General features: G+C 59.5%; 2 protein-coding genes across 3 annotated transcripts in view; one reads left to right on the top strand and one right to left on the bottom strand.

The window, feature by feature from the left end:
• LOC309450625 (keratin, type II cytoskeletal cochleal) overlaps window positions 1–5,073 on the top strand; it is a 54,081-nt gene extending 49,008 nt beyond the window's left edge. For both annotated transcript variants that reach the window (XM_082073632.1, XM_082073631.1), the window contains 5 exons: window positions 501–665; window positions 797–922; window positions 2,302–2,522; window positions 3,045–3,079; window positions 3,745–5,073. In XM_082073632.1, the coding sequence (XP_081929758.1) occupies window positions 501–665; window positions 797–922; window positions 2,302–2,522; window positions 3,045–3,079; window positions 3,745–3,917 (720 nt within the window). In that variant the 3' untranslated portion in view covers window positions 3,918–5,073. The remainder of the gene's footprint in view (window positions 1–500; window positions 666–796; window positions 923–2,301; window positions 2,523–3,044; window positions 3,080–3,744) is intronic.
• Window positions 5,074–14,300: 9,227 nt separating this feature from the next.
• LOC309450670 (keratin, type II cytoskeletal 75-like) lies at window positions 14,301–17,809 on the bottom strand (the record flags this gene model as incomplete). Its single annotated transcript, XM_082073694.1, has 9 exons — window positions 14,301–14,497; window positions 14,597–14,631; window positions 14,879–15,099; window positions 15,471–15,596; window positions 15,831–15,995; window positions 16,254–16,349; window positions 16,433–16,493; window positions 16,746–16,960; window positions 17,324–17,809. The coding sequence occupies 9 exons, from the start codon at window positions 17,807–17,809 to the stop codon at window positions 14,301–14,303; spliced, it is 1,602 nt and encodes a 533-aa protein (XP_081929820.1).
• Between the last annotated feature and the right edge of the window lie 110 nt (window positions 17,810–17,919).

Raw genomic sequence — 17,919 nt, 5'->3', positions numbered from 1 at the left:
GTCAGTGTGAAAACGAGGAAAACCAGAATATTCTAGCCAGTGCTGGGGCGTGTTTGTGTGCTGGGTGAGAGAAAGGAAGGCTCCTTGTCCCAGACACCTTTATCCTGCCCATTGTTTGCGAGATAAGAGTTTGGCTGAACCGGACACGTTTCATCCGTGGGTGAGGTGCCTTGGGCGAGGCGCTGGAATTTGGCCCTCGCTTTGTTGTGAAGCTGATGCTCGAGCTTCTTGGACTAGAGTTGCACGCTGGGTTCTTATCTCGGCAGTGGGGCAAACTGACCTTGCTGTCAGAATGTGGCGATAAGGAGGAGCTCCATTCCTGCTGTTGTTGCTTTGTGCTTTGCAAGGTTGATGTGACTGGGTTGGTTTCCTTCTAATTAATGAATGTTTTGATCCAATACTTATCTGCCTTCCTTTCCCTTTTGTCTCAGATTCTCTCTTTAATTGGCTTCCAAAAGAAAGACCAGTGATTAATGATTTTGGTTTTATGCGTCTGGCAGGAACTTCAGGAGCTGCAGGCCCAGATCTCGGACACCTCGGTGGTGCTGTCCATGGACAACAGCCGCAACCTGGACCTGGACAGCATCATCGCCGAGGTGAAGGCGCAGTACGAGGACATCGCCAACCGCAGCCGCGCCGAGGCCGAGTCCTGGTACCAGAGCAAGGTGAGCTGTGGGCGAGATCAAGGCGCTTACAGCTTCTGTTAGTCTGTGCGCCACGACTGGGAGAGATTTTAGCCGGTTAATTGACCGCCAGCCCGACTCCATCCTTCTCTTTGCGCTGTTCCATGTCACAGTACGAGGCGCTGCAGGTCACTGCTGGGAAACACGGCGATGACCTGCGCAACACGAAGAACGAGATCTCGGAGATCAACCGCATGATCCAGAGGCTGCAGGGGGAGATTGAGAACGCGAAGGCCCAGGTGAGGAGCTGCCGAGCGGGGAGCCGGGGGCAGCGCGGAGCGGGGAGCCGGGGGCAGTGGGGAGCCGGGGGCAGTGGGGAGCCGGGGGCAGCGCCGAGCGGGGAGCCGGGGGCAGCGCCGAGCGGGGAGCCGGGGGCAGCACTGACGGGGAGCCGGGGGCAGTGGGGAGCCGGGGGCAGCGCCGAGCGGGGAGCCGGGGGGCAGTGGGGAGCCGGGGGCAGCGCTGACGGGGAGCCGGGGGCAGCGCTGACGGGGAGCCGGGGGCAGCACGGTGCATGCAGCAGCCGTCCGGGGTGGCTGTGGTGCTCTCCTCGGTCCTGCCGGAGCACAAACTGTGTTGTGAGCAGCGTCAGGCTGAGAGGTGCTGATTGTAGGTGAGCGCAGGAGGGGGGATGCAGCTCCCGAAGGACAAGGCTGCGGGCGGCCTCGCATCCCAGCCGCCCGCGTTCCTTGTACCCTCTTGTGCCATCTCGCTTCTGGGCTCTCCGTCCACTCCCTTTTTGCAGAAGGGAACACCATGTTTGGGCACATAAAAGACTTTTCCAGCCACATGGCAGTTGTTTGCTTTCTGCGGGAGCTGTTATCGCTTTATCGAACGGCTGGTGAAAGCCAGAGCAGCGAGCGGCTCAGACCATATTTGGGGCTGAAACCTGGCTGTGAGCAGCCAGAGCTGGAGATAAGCCATCGTGATTCATGCGCTTCTGTTTATTTGGTTTCAGGGCAGGGAGGCTTCAACACACACTTACGAGCAAAGAGCTGACCCGGTGCAGCTCCCTTGAATAATGAATGAGAATATAAAGCGCACGTGTTCATTGTGAGCCCTTCCTGCCAATCGTGGGGCGTTTTTGGAGGCGCGGGGGGCACGGTCGAGGCCGCGTTAGACTGGCAGCTCGCTGGGGCCCCACGGGGATGGTTTTGGGGTAGGTGTGGGCTGTGTTAACTGCAGGTCTGCTCCAGCCCGCGCTCGCCTCACATCAAAGCTCCCTGGAGACCAGCGGGCGCTGAACAAGCTCTGAGGCGTAACAGGAGAGAAAACCCGGGCTGGCGTGAGCCCTCGGTGCTGTGCTGCGGAGTGCGGCGTGGGTGGGCGGAGAGGATCACCCGAGGAAAGTCTTCCGAAAATGTAGCCAGTAGAGAGAAATAGGGTCTGCTTTCCAGCAGAGCGTATCTTGGGACGAGACGAGCTTCCTTCGCAGGCTGGTCTCCATCCAGCGCCAAGTAATGCGTAGGCGTGAGCTTCTTGGGGATGTGAGTTGAGCAGGTGGCGCCGGGGCCCTGCAGACGCAGAGGTGGTCCGGCCGGTGGGAGGCACGAGCCCGCGGGCAGGAGCGTCCCCCACTGCGGTGAGGAGCCCCTGACGTTCCCGCTCTGTCCCTCAGCGCGCCAAGCTGGAGGCGGCCATCGCCGAGGCCGAGGAGCGCGGGGAGCTGGCGCTCAAGGACGCCCGGGCCAAGCTGGAGGAGCTGGAGGCCGCGCTGCAGAAGGCCAAGGCCGACATGGCCCGGCAGCTGCGCGAGTACCAGGAGCTCATGAACGTCAAGCTGGCCCTGGACATCGAGATCGCGACCTACAGGAAGCTGCTGGAGGGCGAGGAGAGCAGGTGGGGGCAGCCGGCGGGTTTTACGTGGGGAAGGGTCCGGCCCTTTGCTCCCTTTGCTTGGGGACATCGCGAGGGCCCGATTCCAGGTTCTGCAAGGAAATACAGAAGAGAAAACCTTGCATTTTAAACTGGTTTTTGACCCTGAAAATTGCTTTGGCTGAAGAGCCAGACTGGCAAGTTCTGGGGAAAATTTGATGCTTTCATTGAAAATAAGCAAAGAAGAAATAGTTGTTTTCCATCCTATGTTTGATGCTGTAGCAGAAAACTTCCAAGTGGCTCAAATCCCCGTGGAATTAGGACAGAGCTCGGCTGCTCTTGCAGCACCCCCAGGGGATAACAGAGCTGGTGAATGTAGGGCCGGAACAAAGCGCTGGATGGCACACTTATCGTGTCTGAATTATTTACAACAGCGGCAATAACTCACTGCCGTTGTCTGCGCCCGAGGCCCCGGGGGAACACTGAGTAATGCGGAGTCTAACCCGGCCTCTTCCTTTTCACCTTGATGTTTTCCTTCTCCAACAGGTTGGCTGGCGATGGAGTTGGCAGCGTCAACATCTGTGAGTTGAGTTTATAATTTATGGCCGTTACGCGTAGCCCATATGCCTATAGAAATGGAGGTGGGCGCAGCAGGGGCTGCGCGGTTCCTGCCGCGGTTCCTGCCGCCCATCGGTGTCCTTACATGGGAGCCCCCCAGGAAAGCGGTTGGTGGGGCTGGTGGCTCCATGGCCGAGTTCAGCTCTAAGTCACCTGCACAACATTTAACGTGGGGGGAATATTGATCTTCCTTCCCACTTTTGTATGGAGAGAAGTGTCCTAATGAGAAAATGCGTTGCCTGGATTGGAAATTGGTGCAAAGCTGATGTTAGAGGGTGGCGTGTTGGGTTCTCCCCTTGCCCGGCCCTGGGCAGGTGCTGGTGTCTCAGAGCTGCCATCTGCAGCTCTAAACCAGTGGCTCTACTTTTCATCCCCTCCATTGCCACTGGGAGCTGGTGCAGCAGGAGATGGGCTGAACATGGTCCGGATCGGGGGTCCTGAGCCAGACAGAGGGATGGGGATGAACCGCTCAGCCCTCGAGAGGATAAGCGCTCTGGGCCACGTGCAACTAGATCAGTTCTGCAGGAGGTTGCAGAGCGTTTTCTTCTGACTGCTGCAGCTTGACAATGCCCTTTAGCGCGGGTTTGGAGAGCGCGGTGCTGACGCTTGCCTTGCCTGTCTGCCGCAGCCGTGGTCAGCTCCAGCGGAGGCGGCTTCGCGGGCCCCGGCGCCTTCCTGGGAGGAGGAGTCGGGCTGGGCGCCGGCATGGGCAGCGGAGCCCTCGGCTTCTCCTCGGGGGGCGGCTCCAAGTCCTACACCGTCACCACCACCTCGTCCAGCCGCAGGAGCTTCCGCAAGTAACCCCGGAGCGGAGATCGGCCGCGCCGCCGCACGGGAGGAGGGAAACCCTGGAAAGAAAAGTCTCGTTGCCTTCTATAGGACAAATTGGCTGCAAAATTTCTGCAGTGATGAATTGGAGTAAGAGGTCCCAGAGCACCCGGCCCTGCGCATCACCCTGAGGCTCGGCCCTGCCCTGCAAAGTGGCCGGAGCCGCTCCCCAGCGCCGGCTCAGCCTGGGGTGAAATTCATCCGTGAGGCAGGAGGGGTAACGCTCCTGTTGCTCGTGTGCGTGGTGCCCCCTGCTCAGGGCTGGATTTCACCCTTTGAAGGGCAAAGCAATCATGTCAGTGGCATTTCTGTTGTGGTTTTGCAAAAACGACCAGATTATCTCCGTCTTAATACGATTTGGAAGACTTTGTTCCCTTGGGCTCCTCAGAGAAGTGCCAACCCTTGTTAAGATTTCAGCCTGGGTTTGTTTTCTATAAGTAGACCAAGAAGAAAACAGTGAAACTGGTTTGGGTTTCTCCTTGTTGTCTTTGGAAGTGGAATTCAACAGTGCTCTGAATGAAGCCCATTTCTTACCCCAGGCAGATTTCCCTTCAGGTTCTTTATAGCAAAGTGGCTCATAAACAACCCCCCTTGCCCTTTTCCTTGCCCTTTTCCCTTTCCCTTTCCCTTTCCCTTTCCCTTTCCCTTTCCCTTTCCCTTTCCCTTTCCCTTTCCCTTTCCCCTTCCCCTTTCCCTTTCCCCTTCCCCTTTCCCCTTCCCCTTTTCCTTTCCTTCTCCTTGAAAGCCCAAAGCTTGAGGGATGCGAAGTTGTTTAGAATGGTCAGTAGCACACAGGGCCGGGAGGTGCCCTCGCCATCCTCGGGGCCTGTGTTCCACCCTGCATTGCAAACCGATCTAGGGATGTCTGGTGTCTTTGGTGTTTTGGTGATGCGTCCTTACCATAACCACTCGTTCTGCCAAAATGTGTCTTCAGCTTACACATGCCAGGGAAAACACTTATGTCGTTACTGCAGTAGGAGGAATCGTGCCGTAAATAACTCAAAGAAACTGCCCAGAATTGTACTGCACGCTCAGCCGTGTCCTAGCGCTGTGTCTTCGGTTCGTGTTTGATGCCTTTGTGGTCTGAGACCTTGTCATGAGGCCGTCAATAAAGTTTCCCTATTTCGTGCTTTGCTGAGTTCCTGTGCGTGCTGCCCGGGCACTTGGCTGCAGCTGGGCGCGAGAGCGGCCCCTCGCCGAGCACCAGCGTCCTCGGAGCAGAGCGAGCGGGACGCCGGGCACCAGGTGCCGTTTGTACAACCACAGGATCGGAAGGGACCACAAGGATCGTCTGGTCCAGCCTGTCTTGGGCAAAAGCTCAGCCTAGGCCAGATAGCCCAGCACCCCAAGTCAATCCCAGATCTTGGTTGAACCGCCCAAGAAGCTTCTCCAGGAGAAAGGCAGGGCAGGCAGCGCACGGCGAGGGGCCGGAGCTGCGCAGGGAGCCCGGAAGATGCTCCCGCCGCAGGACGCGCCTGCCAGGCCTGCAGGGACGTTCTGCCCTCCCGTGCTGCCCAGACCCTCCTGTGCTGGGAAGGAATGAAATGGCACAAACCCAGTACGGGCTGAGTCCCCCCTGGGCAGGGAGGAGCAAGCTGGGGGGGCAACTCCTCTCCTGGGAAGGCTTCCACCTGAGAAGCCTAATTAGCTTGATGGGAAGCCTAATTGGCTTGATGAGGTTACAAAGGACAACACCCCGTACAGGAGAGATGAAAAGAGGTTTTCTGGCTGGCGGCTCTGGTGCTTTGTGCCCCTGTGCCGGGGCAGCGCGGCCTGGGACAGGCGGGTGGCTCGGGCTGGTCCCTTTGCTGGGGGGTGCGATGGAGCGCTGCCGAGGCCCCAGCAGGACCGGGGCTGGTCCTGAGCCGGTCCTGGGCTCAGCGAGGACGAGGGATGTGAAACGCTCCAGCAGCGCGGGCTGCGCAGCTTTGGGGAGCTCCCAGGCAGCCCCAGGCGCTTTGGGCTGGTTTTAGGGGGATTTTGCAATCAATAATAGTACAAAGTTTCAGTTGGGTTTACGCAGATCGCCGCAGCATCTCTGCTCAGTCAGTGCCCTCTCAGATGGTTTGGTTTGGTTTTCCTGGGGGAAAGATCCTCTGGGGCCCCTCCCTGTCCTAATGGAGACACAGCCTGGGGAGCACCTGTTTGTGCCGCCCTGCCGTGGGGTGGAACGGATCCCGCTCCCCGTGGATCCCGCTCCCCGTGGATCCCGCTCCCCGTGGATCCTGCTCTCGTGGGACGGCGAGAGCTGCGTCTCCAGCTCCGCGCTGCTCTGATAGGGGTCGGAACCCTCTCCTTGCACAGCTGCTCATTTAGACCCCTGTGAGCTTCTTGATCCCGGAGCAGAGACAAGAACGAACCCTCCTTTCCCCAAACGAAGGAGTCGAATGCAGGTAACTGAGTTGCTATGTTAGTTTATTGAAGGTGCAAGACTAACACTAGGATGAAAGCTGCTGATAAGATAGAAGATCATTAGAAAGCAATCCCTGCTTCCCCTTTTCCTTCCCACAGAGGGTTTTAGCAGCTCAGGGCACCGGGTACGGAACAGCTGGGGAAGCGATTGGTGCTGGTGCCATGCGCTTAGGGGTGGGTTTGGGTGCCGTGAGCGCGGTCACAGAGGAGCTTTGTGTCCTAGGGCCGGACGCGCCGATGGATCAGCCCGTCACCTGGCGCTGGCCTGGCCCCGACTCGTCCCCTGCGGCGGCGTTTGTGCAGCAGAGCAGCCAGAGCGCTCAAAACCCCCAGGGAAGGGGACGCTGAGGAGCAGTGTCACAACAGGTAACACCAGGACACGGGCGAACTGCCCGCAAACAGCAACAGCCCTTGAGTCTGTGCTTTGGGGCAAATAATCAATGAAATTGGTGCCAGGTGTGTATGGTAATGTCAAAGGCTGATAGAACCAGGGTGATCCAGGGCGGGAGCTGCCAAGACAGCTGGGCTGGATAAAGCTCTGATGAAAATACTCTTAGGTAGAAGGTGCCCTCTCACACACCTGATTTTAATCTTGAATCTGTAGGAGAGGAAAGACCAGGGAACGGCAGCAAAGGCGACTTGTCTGAACTGACAGTTGGAGCAATGAGGGGGATTTTAGCTCTTCTCACTCCTGGACTCCCCAGCAGAAATAGCAAAACCCTTGACCATAGAAAAGCCCTTTTTTGTGTTCATATCCACAGGTGTGGAGACTGGGCAGCTCCAAAGCAGCGCTGCCCGCTCGGTGGTTCTTTCAGCACGTGCAGCCCTGGGCCATCACCCACCTGCTCTCCTCGCCCTCCAGCAGCTTCTCGTAGGTGAGGATCTCGATGTCCAGGCCCAGCCTGACGCCGCTGAGCTCCCGGCAGCCGCGCAGCTGCCGGGCCAGCTCTGCCCGGCCGCGCTGCAGCGCCGTCCGCAGCTCCGAGAGCCTGCGCTCCGCGTCCCGGACGGCCGCTTCCCCGCGCCGCTCGGCGTCGGCCAGGGCGTCCTCCAGCCCGCGGCGCTGCCGGGGCGACACGGGGTCAGGCCTGGCTGCCTCTTGCTGCCCTCAAACGTGACGTTCATCAAGAGCTGGGTTTAAAGTGTGTTGGGAAGCGACCAGCCCGGCTGCGCTCACCTGGTCCTTGGCTCCGCGGAGGCCTCTGCTCAGGGTCTGGATGCTCCGTGTCAGCTCGGCTATCTTGGTTTTTGTCTCCTGCAGGCTGGCGGCGTTTCTGCCCGCAGTCACTCGCAGCTCCTCGAACTAAAACAAGCCCAAAAGACACCTTTGTGTGTCCCAAACCCACACAATCGGAGCAAATCGGGAGAGCGGGGGTGTTTCTGTCGGTCTGCAGTTGGTCTGAAGGGAGGGGCTGCGCCAGCCCCCCTGTGCGGTTTTCTCACCTTGCTTTCGTGCCAGGCCTGCGCTTCCGCCCGGCTCCTGCGGGCGATGTGCTCGTACTGAGCCCTGACGTCCGCAGCGACGCCGCCCAGGTCCAGATCTCGACTGTTGTCCATCTGCAGCGCTACCGAAGGCTCCGAGACGCTCGCCCGCAGCTGCCGGGTTTCCTGGTGGGGACACGGGGTTGAGCTGGTCGGAGATGCTGGTCCGGCCCCGAGCACGTTGTGCAGCTCTGTCCCGCTTCATAGGGACCACGCAGAGATGAAAACACCGCAAGCGGTGCCTGCTGCCCCGTGTACCCCGCTGCCCATCCCCTGGCCCAGCAGCTTCAGAATCCAGCTGGGAGCTGAAACGGTGGCCGGAGCCCCAGGGAGGCCTCTTACCTCCTCATAGAACGTTCGCAGGAATCCAACCTCTTCTTTCAGGCTTTCCAGCTTGGCCTCCAGCTCCGCTTTGTTTAAGAGAAAACAGCCCGCGTCCTGGCGACGCGTTGGGATGGAAGGAGGAAGCTCGTTAGCAGGAGCCGACTCGGGGCTCCCCTTGGGGTGAGGGACTTTTGGTGCCGTGACCGTGCGCCAGCTCCCAATTACGCAGCTGCTGCTGATCTGAGCTCAAGCAAACCCGAGCAGCAGCTCCTGCTCGTACTTGTTTTGTGTGCGGCTTCAGGGAAATAAATCACCGCGTGCACCCCGAAGACCTGAACCCGGGGAGTTCAAACAGCCCCTTGCTCACCTTCCGCAGGGCAGCGAACTGGCTGTCGGTGCGCGGCCGCCGGGCCCGTTCGTCCTCGTACCTGCGTGGGAAAGCGGCGGGTTTTCCTTGGAGTTCAGCACAATTACGCCTTTGTTTGGGTTTCTTTCAAGAAGTGAAACTCCTCATCTTAGTTTTCCCTCTCCCCAGAGGATGTTTTGGGATGCTTTGGTTTGTTTCGTAGCCCATGGGAAAGCAAACATGTTCGCAGAGGTTTCTGCGTCTTTGCGAATTCACAGCACAACTGTTTTCATTGAACTCGCGTGACAGCGAAGAGCTGCCGAACGTTTCCAGATGGATTAGGAGGAGAGAAGGAGAACCTGGAAGAGGGACGCCCTCTGCTTCCTCCATCTCGCTGTTAATTCTGTATCCAGAAACCCTGGTAGGTCTCTCCATCTACCTACTGGTTCTCTGGAGCCATTTACTACCACAAAAAGTTCATGCTCTCTGCCTTTTTACAAGTCCCAAACATTTTGAGCCCCGCGCCCCCGTTTCTCTGGTCTCACTTACATTTTCCTGTTGTTCTCCAGCAGCTGCTGTGCTGCGTTCAGCTCTGTCTCCAACCGGGCTCTGTCGCAGCCCAGCGCGTCCAGCTGCCCCTTCAGGTGCGCGCTGAAGGCCCGGAGCGCGGGCGCGGCGCCGCTCCCGGGGCGCTCCCGAGCCTGCAGGAAGCTCCACTTGGTCTCCAGGACCTTGTTCTGCTGCTCCAGGAGCCGAACCTGGATCCCAGAAGGGAAATAGGAACCGATGAGGGTTAGGAGAGAGCCAGTGCCCGTGGACAGCGCTGACACGCACGTCCCTGTTCTTGCTGCGTGTGAGCGCAGCGTTGCCTACTCCAGCCTGCTGGGGTGCGGGGGCTGTTGCTGGGCCACCTGTGTCCAAATGCACAAAAATTAATCACTTCTGAAAATTAGAGTTTTGAAGTAACTTTGGGATGTGCAGAGAGGAGCAGGATGGAACTAGGAGGCTGATGAAACTGGCTTTAGTTTGTTCCTGAGCTGTGCTCAGGCCTAGAGATCAGAGCAGGATTTCCTGTGCATGTACACCGTGGGGCTCAACCGGCACCTGATGGGAGTTGCCCTCAATGCCCAAACCGAGTTGTCCCACAGGACTCCGGGCTGGGCTCCCGAGCTGGCCCATCGACAAGGGCGCTCCGCTCACCTTGTCGATGAAAGAAGCAAAGTTGTTGTTGAGGGTCTTCATCTGCTCCTTCTCTTGGAGCTTCGCCGCCTGCACGTTGGCGTCGAGCGGCGGGCAGAGCGGCTGCAGCAGCTGCTCGTTGGTGGTGACGGGCGTGATGGCGCGTGGCCGGGGCGCCCCCCCAGCCCTGCGGCCAAAGGCAGCGCTCCCGCAGCCGAGCCCCGCGCCGCCTGCACCGGCGCCGTGTCCGCACCTGGGAGGAGGGCGCCGGCCAGCAGCTCCCGCGGGCCTGCGGCCGTCCAGGCTCCTGCTGCTGGAGCAGCCCGCACCGCGGTTCCCCACGGCACCTCCGCGGTTCCCCACGGCACCTCCGCGGGGACACGGGGCAGCGCTGGAACCGCGGCCGTTCCGGGGAAGAGCTACAGAGGAAGAGCCGAAACTCCTGCCGGCGCGGCCGGAGCCGCCGCCGCGGGAGCAGCGGGACATGGCGCTGGTGGGAGCGGGACGGTGCTGGGAGCGGGCTCGGGGTGCAGCTCCTCTGACCACGCTGCAGCACCTGCTTCCTTTTATTTGCATGGAAAACAGGGCGAGGCTGCGTGAAACTTGCACAAAATGAAGGTGATGCGAAGGCTGCGAGCTGCTTAGCGTACGCCGCGCTCGCCAGCAGGGAGAGCGGAGCTCCGCTGCCCCAGAAAGCGCTGAAGAATGCGGTTCAGGCAGAAGAATCATGTTTGGGTCTTGCGTAACAGCAACAGAAATTAGGGGAGCTGTGTGGGTGAATTTCCAGGAGATGCTAAAAATTGTGTGTTCCCTTTCTGTAGGTTGCGTGAAGTGGAACTGAGACTGTGGAGGTGTAAACGGCTTTTCTGTCCCAGGAGGGCTTTACGTTTGCTGGTACCTCGGCTTGCAAGTAAGAGCCGTGGAGGATGCGACTCAGCCTGCTGTTTGGCACAGGCCAGCAGTGACACGCGTGGATCTCCTGAACCAAGTCTGGCAGCAGGTTAGTGGGAAATGACCAAGTGGTGTTGGTTCTGTCTATAGAAAACCAACGCATTTTAATGCCGGTGGGGCCAAATCTCCCGCTCAAGGGGATTTCTGTGCAGGTTGCTGATGTGTTTTCCAACACGGTACAATCATTTATTGGGGGGAATTGCCGATGAGTTGCAATCGAAACCGATGCTTGGCACGCAGCAGCTTTTGCAGACACCCTTATTAGCCGCATCGTCCGCACAGCGGCGTCTCCGGCTCCCGTCCCTCGGCGTGGAGGTTGTTTGCGCCGGTTCGGGGCAGGGCCGGCTGGGCGCCGGGGCCGCTCGCGCGTGTCCCCGTTCCTGGAGGCCGGGCTGGCGCGGCCCGCGGCGCCGTGTGGGCGGGGGCGCGTTTGGTGGGGCAGGGTAGGAGTTTCAAACGAGTGATTTGGGGTTGTTTACAGCGTTTCTTTCCTGTTCCCTGTTTGGTGGTTGGTTACAATTGCAAAGCAAAATTACAGCTTTGCTGGAGGGATGTGGGAACGCTCGGGCGCTTCGGCTCCAGGGCTCGCAAACATCCTTCGAGGAACGGGACGTGGGAAGATCTGGCGTTAATCTGGTGATTCTCCTCGAGCTTCGTGTGCCGGAGCACGTTGCTCCAGACCATAGTTGCGTTTTCTGGCTCTCCGGCTGCGTCTCCTCTCACGTTGTCACCCCAGGAGGCGCGTTCTGCTTCGGATGGGCCGGCGGACACCAAATGCGGCTGTTTAGCTCTTCTGGGCCGAAAGCCGAGGCCAGGGCTTGCAGAAGCTGCAGGAGGAGAGCGGCAGCGGGTAGAGCTGCAGCAGGAAGGCGGCTGAAAATGTTGGTGAACTGACGCAAAAAAAACGTTTTGAGCTGCCTTGGGTGCGTGTGAACGAGTCCTGGCCGAGGGCTTTTGCTCGGTCCCCTCGCGTCACTCACGTGTGAACAGGGACCAGGCGTTTCACTGGGCTGACAAAGGGGACGGTGGCCGAGCCTTTGGCTTGACAAGCCCTGAGGCTCACGAGGCGTCATCTTTATCCGTCCAAGGTCTGCGGTTGGGGAACCCAAGTGCCTGGGTGTGCAGGAGGTTCGGCTGTGTCAGGCGTTTGGGTCCATCAGTGCTGGGAAGCGCTTTGGCAAGTGTCACCTTTTAGGACGGGGTTCTTGGTGGCGTTCGCTGCGTTGCAGCGGCGCAGACTGCGCAGGGTGGGCGTTCGGTGGGTGACTATGAGTGTTTCCTCCTCACGCACCCTGCAGGGTTGTTCCGCACCCACCTGCTCTCTGCTCCACCAGCAGCTCCGTGCGGGTCGCGATCTCCGTGTCCAGGGCCCGTTTAACGCTCCTGAGCTCCCGGTACCCACGGGCCACGTTCTGCTTCAGCTTCTGCAGGGAAAGCCCCAGCTCGAGGAGCTTGTGCTCAGCATCCTCCACAACCCCGGCTCCTCAGCCTCAGCGATGCCTCTTCCGTTCGCATCTCTGCAGGTGGGAGCTTTTCATTCCTGCTGCTGTTTGCATGTGCTTTGGCTGGTTCCGAGCTCCTGAATCTGCCTGTCTGCAGGGCGCCTGGGCTGGGATAGAGGGAGAAGGGCTGTAGGATGGCAGAGCATCTAGCGCAGCGAGGACGAGGCGTGTGAGCCCCGATCTGGGGCGCCTGGGTGTTGGATGGAAGTTCCTTCTGCAGCGAGACGGAGCTCCGAGGGCTGGCACGCTGGCACGGCCGCGCGGTTCTGCTTCAAGGAGCGGTGACTCCACCTTCGCTAAGTGCTTTGCCCAGCTTGGCACTGCGGGATGAAAATGCTTATTTGCATTCAAATGCCTTTTGCCTTTAAAAAGTGTGTCCCTCCTTTGTTGTTGGCGCCTCAGCTTCTTCAGCAGCACCAGGTTGTTCTCTGCAGTCGTGCGCGTGTTGATCTCCTTGATCTTTGTTGGTGTTGGGAAGGGGAGATGAAGGTGCCGCGGCACCGCAGCCGCCCGTCCTCCTGCATTCATCGCAGGGTGCTCATGGAGACCCTGAAGAGTTGGTTCCCAGGGACGTTTGCCACCGACCTTTGGAGGAAACAACAGAACAGCTGCCTAACAGCACACGTCTGTCCTTGCTGGCTCAGTGCGGGGGTTATACGTGGTGGTATTACATACAGAGCTCAGTGACTGTGACAGAAACACAGCCCCGGGCTGCGCGGGGGCGTCGAGCAGAGCTGCGGAGCGCATTGGGGCACGTTTCATCCTCCAGCAGCTCTGGCTGTCCCGCGGGGCCTGGGGACAGTGGCCTGGGCAGGGGACAGTGGCCTGGGCAGGGGACACCAGGGCGGGGACGCGCAGCGGCGCTGGGTCCTGCTCCTGGGAAGGGCTGCAGAGCAGCGCTGGCCGCGGAGCGATGCCGGCTCCAGCGAAACCATTAAACGGGCAGATGAAAGGCAGGAGTTCAAAGGCAGGAGTCCGTGCAGCTCATGAAACATCAGCCTTTCATGGCCCTTTCACGGGGGAAGATTTCTTCACATCAGGAATATCCAACCCTGAAAATCATTTCCATTAAGTCCCAGCCCGAGTATAGATTTGTGGGTCTCTAAGCTCTTAGCCACATAGAAGGGGAAAATTAATTTGGCATATGTCTGATTTCTAATTGCTGTTGCCATGTGGATTAGTGTTTGACTCAGAAGAGCGAAGCGTTAGGAAGACTTTGGGATCCCCAGCGTTTACAATAAGCGAAGGTGAGAAGCGCAGGTTCCGCGGAGCCGGGGCAGAGCAGCGCTGCGCTCCGGGCGGCGCGGGCGCCGTCGCTCCCTCGAGGGCACGGCAGCGCTCGCGCTTCACGCGTGTTCTTCGGGAGCGGGTGAGCGAGGGAGCAGCAGCTCCTGAGAGCCTGAGAGCGAGGAGCTGAGGGCACCGGCCCTTCCTTCCCCCAGGGGCTCCATCTGCATCCCAACCCGGGCCTGAGGACGTTATCAATCCCAAAGAGGTTGAGGTTGGGGTTTAATGGGTCTCTTCCATTTCTAACTATGGCAGCGATGGCATTTTATTAGTCTGTGTGCCTCGTGCGTGTTCGGAACAGCGTGAGCTGAAATTCTTGCTTTCTTGGGGAAAAAACAGATTTATTTCCTTGAATGACTTGTCACGTTAAACCTTGAAAGACTGCAGGGGTCTGGGCGTGGAGAGGCGGGGCTGCAGCACCCGGGGATGGAGACAGAGGGTGTTTCCTCCAGTGCCTGCCAGGAGCAGTAGGTGTTTGCCCGTCCTGTGGAAGATGCTGATGCTGAAATCACTTGGCCCACACTACTCTAACAGAACATCCGTGTTCCTGTTGGGTATGAGGCGTCCGGGGGTGCGGAGGGGGGAAAGGTCTCAGCTCGTCCGTGTCTGGCCCCTGTTTACCTTCGGCTCTGCTGTGCTGTGCCAACCACTCCTGGAAATGGGAATTAAAAGCAGGATGCGACAGAATTAACTCCACGAGCCTTTTATTAGGTGAACCCTGGGAAATGAGGATTTCAGAGACAACAAACAGGAGCATGAGATGTTTTATATAAATACGGACAGACAGCTCTGACTTCCAAATCTGGCACAAGTAACAGGGTGAGGACTGCACACAACACACGCGGAGACTCGCCGCGGTGCTGGTGTCCGGCTTTAGTGGCACCGCTTGCTTGCAGAGGTGGTGGAGACGTGTGTAACGCTGGAGCTGCTTCCACCGACCACGCAGGACCTGGCGGCGCCTTGTCCACCGGCTCCTGCGGCACAGATTCCGTCTCCGAGGCCGCTGCCGCCGCCGAGGTTCAGACAGCTCCCGGCTCCGTAACCGGCTCCTGCGGCCGTTCTGGTCACGGCTGCGGGAGGAAGGCACCCTGTGCAGGGGGGCGCGGGCGGCGGGCCCGGAGCCCGGGGACACGCGCACCGGCACCGGAGTCCCTTTACAAGTTACTTACAGATATTGACTGCGCTGGCAGCTTCTCCAGAGAGCCTGTGGGGAGCAAAATGGCACAGTAAGGGTTCGAGGAGAACCCGTGCGCAGGAGCTGCTTGAAAGGCAGGAGAGTTTCCTTGGAATGTTTTTAGTGGAAAGTTTGCACAAAAGGTGAATTTCCCAGTTGTCTTCATGGGCAATCGCTTGCCGTTAAAGAGGCTTGGGAACGTGGGAGCCCTGGGGCCTCTTCTAAACCCGCCAAGGGTCCGTGACAGCGCTGGGAACAGGGATGGGAGGTGCCCCACCTGCTCTCCTCGCCCTCCAGCAGCTTCCTGTAGGTCGCGATCTCGATGTCCAGGGCCAGCTTGACGTTCATGAGCTCCTGGTACTCGCGCAGCTGCCGGGCCAGCTCGGCCTTGGCCTGCTGCAGCGCGGCCTCCAGCTCCGCCAGCTTGGCCCTGGCGTCCTTGAGCGCCAGCTCGCCGCGCTGCTCGGCGTCCGCGACGGCCGCCTCCAAACCGGAGCACTGCGGGGAAAACAGCGGTTGCCTTCCCCATCCAGAGCACAGACCACTCTGTGCACCCTGAGGTTGTGGTGCCCGGTCTACACGAGAAGAATTTGGGTTAATGTCTCTAGGTGTGATCTTAAGGATCATTGAACTGATCCAAGTCCTGGGCCAGGTCCCAGCCTGCATTTCCACCCCTCTTCACATCTCCTTAGGTTTACTGGTGTCGTGTGAAGTTACTCTCAGTGATGCTGCTGCACTGATAGAAGTGCTGCCCTGTTCATCCCAGCAGAACTCCCTGAGATGCCCTTGTTCCCCTCCCTGGCGCTGGCTGCGCGCCCGGAGGTCAGACCGCGCTCGGGGTTCGTCTCGGGCGTTTCGCTGCCCTTTACCTGTTTCTTGACGCTGTCGATTTCCGAGCGCAGGCGCTGGGCGTGGCGGTTGAGCTCGGAGATCTCCCGCTTGGTGCTGCGGAGGTCGTCCCCGTGCCTGCCCGCCGCAGCCTGCAGCTCCTCGTACTGTCAGGGAGAGGGAAATGCGTGGGGTCTGGAGCCAGGCGGGACGGGGGGACGTGGGTGTTTGCACTCAGAAACGTGCATTTATTCTCTACCCAAAACTGGCACTTCCAAACTTTATAGGATGATTAAATCCGAAGATATCCTGGGTTATACAAATCACAGCGGGACCCGCTTTCCCTCGGGGTGTAGGGGAGGGAGTGCGGGTTCCCGTTGCGGAGCCCGCCCGGTGCTCACCCTGTTCTGGTACCAGGCCTCGGCCTCGGCGCGGCTGCGCTTGGCGACGTCCTCGTACTGCGCCTTCACCTCGGCGACGACCCCGTCCAGGTCCAGGCTGCGGCTGTTGTCCATGCTCAGCACCACCGAGGTGTCCGAGATCTGGCTCCGCAGCTGCGACAGCTCCTGCGGACAGCGCGCGGTTCCGTGAGGCCCGAGACACGAGTGTCGCGCGGAGGGAGGAAACGCCCAAGTTAGAGGCTAAATCTGGGTGGATAAAGGGATTTTTCCAAGCCGGTTTCAGGCAGGGTTAGAACAGCAGGCGGAAAGGGGAAAGCACTGAATTATTCAGTGCAACAGAGTGGGGAATAATCAGTCCTGAGCATCCAAGGTGGGAAAGGAAGGCATTGGGAACCGGAGGAGGGTGCAAGTGCTGGTGCTTACGGCTTCATAGAGGGCTCTGAGGAAATGTATCTCGTCCACAAGCGAGTCCAGCCGGGCCTGCAGCTCCGTCCTGTTGGCGTGGGCAGCGTCCACCTCCTGCGGGAAACACCACGAAGCCAACGGGTCACGCCGAGGCAGAGCTGGCGACGGCGCTTCTGTTCCGCAGCCTGGGCACCCACCTTCGTCAGGAGCACAAACTCGCTCTCGGCAGCTGTGCGCTTGTTGGTCTCCTCTTCGTACCTGCGGGATGGAGACGCACGGGCACTCTGGGCTCGGACAAGGTTAGTTTGTATTTTCACGACCTGCTCTGATGTTTTTCTGTGTACAGTTGGGTGCCTTGGTCCCTGAGCATTACAGTTTTCTCCCTGTGACTTTCAGCCATGGGGAGGTGAGGCTGAATGTGTCTCCTATTAAGCTTGACCTGGGCCTTACTCAGGAGATGCGATCAGCAGGAAGGGCTCATTGCAACGGGGCGCAGACGGCCAGACTTACTTGCCCTTGAGCTCCTCGGCCAGGCTCTGCGCCGCGCTCAGCTCCGCCGCCAGGCCGTGCCGCTCCGCCAGCAGACCGGCCAGCTGCCTGCTCAGGGTGCTGCTGTAGGTCTCAAAAAGGGGCTCGATGTTGTTCCCGACCGTTTTGTTCCCCTGTTCTTGCAGAAGGGCCCACTTGGTCTCCAGGACCTTGTTTTGTTGCTCAAGGAATCGGACCTGGGTAGGGAAGGATGGTTCAGAAACAGGCACTTTAGGATGGTTTTCCTTAGAGAGGCAAAGTACAATCCTGCGAGGACTCTTTACACAGGTGTTGCACATCTGGCGTTCACATTCCTGCTCTGTGTGCAAACTCTGCTTCCTCTCGTGCTCTGGCACCATTTCCCCGTTGGCTGCTCTCCTCTCAGCACCAGCGTGAGGGCTGAATGGGCTCAGAGCTGGAACCCCTCAGCTTTTATTCCCAAGCTGCTGATGCTGTAAATTACAGGACAAGAGCAGCAAAACTGCTGAGAAAGATGTAATTGCCCTTCTTTGTGCCAGCCCACCGAGGAATCAACACGGCATAGCCAAGAGATGTCTCACCTTGTCGATGAAAGAGGCGAATTTGTTGTTGAGGGTTTGAATCTGGTCCTTCTCCTCCTTTCGGATGCTCTGGATGGTGGGGTCGATCTCCAGGTCGAGGGGTTTCAGCAGGCTCTGGTTGATGGAGACGGCTTGGATGCCCCGGGCAGGGACGGCGGGGAACGCAGGGCCGCCCACGGCACCGCCAAACCCGAAGGCACCGGCAGCTGCGCCACCAAAAGCACAGGACGCCGCAGCGCCTCCAGCTGCAGGTCCGTAGAAGCCGCCGCCTCTCGCAGCCACCGCGATCCTCCGGCATCCCCCGAGACTGTAGAGGCTCCTGCTTCCAAACCCTGCGGCAAACCTCCCGTACCCGGCCGTGCTGCAGCTTGCGCCTTGGGACACGGACCCTGCGCAGAAGCCGGTGCTGCCGGCGCTCGGGGTGAAGGCAGAAGCGGCGCTGAAGCCGGCTTTGCTCTGGTTCCTCGCGGCGCACAGGCGAGACATGGCAGCGGTGGGAGCGGGGAGAGCGGCAGGAAGGGCGAAGCAGCAGTGGAGTTGTGCTCCCCGGGCTGGGACCGGCCCTTTATACCTCCCCGAGCCGGGGATGGGTCCGC

Source organism: Streptopelia decaocto, assembly GCF_964273445.1.
Source record: "Streptopelia decaocto genome assembly, chromosome: 27".
In the NCBI taxonomy this organism is placed as follows: domain Eukaryota; kingdom Metazoa; phylum Chordata; class Aves; order Columbiformes; family Columbidae; genus Streptopelia; species Streptopelia decaocto.
Note: the sequence above shows the minus strand (reverse complement) of the source record. Positions and strands in the feature narration are given on the sequence as shown.